This window comes from Cucurbita maxima, unplaced genomic scaffold (genome assembly GCF_002738345.1).
Source record: "Cucurbita maxima cultivar Rimu unplaced genomic scaffold, Cmax_1.0 Cma_Scf00001, whole genome shotgun sequence".
NCBI classification, from domain to species: Eukaryota; Viridiplantae; Streptophyta; class Magnoliopsida; order Cucurbitales; family Cucurbitaceae; genus Cucurbita; species Cucurbita maxima.
Window position 1 is genome coordinate 6,061,434 of NW_019272017.1, and position 2,209 is coordinate 6,063,642.

The 2,209-nt window shown below is 37.8% G+C and overlaps 1 protein-coding gene across 2 annotated transcripts; it reads right to left on the minus strand.

Moving 5' to 3' along the window:
- Window positions 1–552: 552 nt before the first annotated feature.
- Window positions 553–1,951, minus strand: LOC111488036 (CASP-like protein 4C1). Of its 2 annotated transcripts, XM_023135627.1 has the most exons (3): window positions 1,267–1,943; window positions 957–1,092; window positions 553–875 (listed from the first exon to the last, which is right to left on the minus strand). In XM_023135627.1, the coding sequence occupies exons 1-3, from the start codon at window positions 1,506–1,508 to the stop codon at window positions 654–656; spliced, it is 600 nt and encodes a 199-aa protein (XP_022991395.1). In that variant the 5' UTR covers window positions 1,509–1,943; the 3' UTR covers window positions 553–653. The 2 variants fall into 2 exon arrangements, with proteins under 2 accessions (XP_022991395.1, XP_022991387.1); XM_023135619.1 differs by having other exon boundaries at window positions 957–1,951.
- Between the last annotated feature and the right edge of the window lie 258 nt (window positions 1,952–2,209).

Consider the following 2,209-nt stretch of genomic DNA (forward strand, 5'->3'; position numbering starts at 1 on the left):
AAGAACAACACAATAATACACATTACAAAACAACTATACACAAAATGAATTACCCAAATATTAAAAATGAAGCCAGAGACGACATGTCGACGTGGGAGAGTAAAGAACAACACAATAATACACCTTACAAAACAAGAACAAAGGAACATATCAAATGGTCCAAAATCTTTTCAAACTAATTTTTTCAATTTGATCCTTAATCTTTAAAATTCTTAATTTACCTCGATAATTTTAATAAACAGACTTTTAATTTCATGTTCTAAAAATGTGCCTAATTTTTTATTTTGTATATAATAAACCCTCATATACAAAATTGAAAATTTAAGATATAATTATACATAAAATTTATATTTAAATTAATTTTTTAAAAAAATTAGACTTATTTTTTATAAAAAAAAAATTTACTTTCAATGACCAAATACAATTACATACAGAATCAAAATTTAAAAATTTAGTACTTATTATATAATTTTTAAAATTAAATTTAATGTTTACACTAATTAGATATAATTGAGAGTTCTTAATTTTAGATAAATTAAGGACCAAATGGAGAAAAAGAAAAAGATGAAGGACCATTAGATATAATTAGGCAAATCAAACGACATGACGCACCAAAAAATTCAGCGGTGGAAGTCCTGTTCAAGGAGGGAGGGTTATAAATGAAAACGAGAGCCGTTGATTACGAAACAGACGACCCGAAAACCCGAAAGCAGCGAGGATAACCCGAGAAACAGGAAACCGGCGAATCCCAATGCAATCGAGATCGTGGATTGAACACAAAAGGCGCTGGTAGCCCTACACGTGTCGGTTCCCCTCAGAGTTATCAAGAGAGCCGTCCCTGCGGAGCCCGCAGAGAGAAGAAGGTACGCGAACGCCTATGGAATCAGAGCCCTAATTTCCGATTTAGACCAGAAGATAGAGAAAAGAGAAAAAAGGCAAAGGGTTAGGGTTTTGACCTGGTCATGGCCGAAGTCGAACCAGACTTGTAAAATCTCAGGGAAGATCGTCACTTCTCTCGAGATTTCCCACACGGAGGCAATCATTTCGAACAGTGAGTACACAGCGACTATGGCGTTTGCCGCGAAGACGTACCTGGTTAGGAAAGCGTTAGTTCGGTAATAGAGTGAGTTTTTTAGTAAGGAAATGTGCGTTTCCGTATGTGCGGAATTAATTGTGGTTCCAATTCGAAAATCTCGTCTGTTGTATTTGCTTTTCAGGAGAAATACCTCGAATGCGAAGAATCGGAAAATAGGGCAAACGGCGTACCTGAAGGCGTCGAAATCGTACCAGCGAGGGGAATCGGATCCAGAGCCGCGAGAGTTAGTAATCATGAAAACAGCAGAGGCAAGGGAGAAGCAGAAGGTAGACAAACGGAAGACGAGGATGAGAGAGTTGAAGCGCTTCAGTTTCTGAACAGAGACGGTCGAGTGAAAGTGATGGTGAGGAGTAGGGATTCGAGCGTGAGGCGATGGTGTGCCGCCGTTACGGAGTGACTGAGGGGATCGCATGGTCGCCGTCGCCGTCGCGGTTTGCTACAGGAAGAGTAGTAGGTCATACATGAAATGAGGGTGAAATTGATTGTTGCAGACAGAGGAGGAATATAAGGTAAGGTTTGGATTTCCTGTTTTCCCTTTTGAGCTGTAAAAGGGAGAGAAAAACAGAGGATTAGGATTTTGGATTAGAGAGATGAAGTTGAGATGGGAGGTGGCGGTGGAGTCACGGGCGAGGGCAAGGGTTCCATTAGAAGAGAGGGTTGTGTGAAAAAATGAGTGGGAAATTATTCAAAGCGGCTAACAGAGAACTGAAGAGAGAGAGAGAGAGAGAGAGGGGGGCTCTGAGGACAGTGATGGAGTACTGGAAAGTGATGGAGAAATTTGCTTTTAAATTTTTGGGTTTTCTTCTCTCTCTGGCCTGTCCCCTCCCGATTAGGTTCATTAGGATAAGTTTTTTTTTTTTTATCATTTATAAAAAAATATTCAGTGTGTACTAATAAATAACTTCTCTTTCTTTTTTAAGCGCCGGAATATCCAATTTAATTCTATTTTAGTGTTGGAAGGATCTGTTATATTTCATTTCTAAAATTTTTCATGAACTGTTTGATTGATCTCAACTTTTAAAAAAGTATAATATTTAGAAAAATATTAATTGATTTAATCAAAAGTGCCTTTCTTCGAATGACTATAACTCACCTAACAAATATTCTTCACAC

Bases quoted from the DNA above. Each gene is read 5' to 3' on its own strand.
- LOC111488036 (XM_023135619.1), bottom strand. From the start codon at position 1,508: ATGCGATCCCCTCAGTCACTCCGTAACGGCGGCACACCATCGCCTCAC. The intron at 876-956 runs GTCAAAACCCTA...CTGATTCCATAG, and splicing joins TCGACTTCGGCCATGACCAG to GCGTTCGCGTACCTTCTTCT.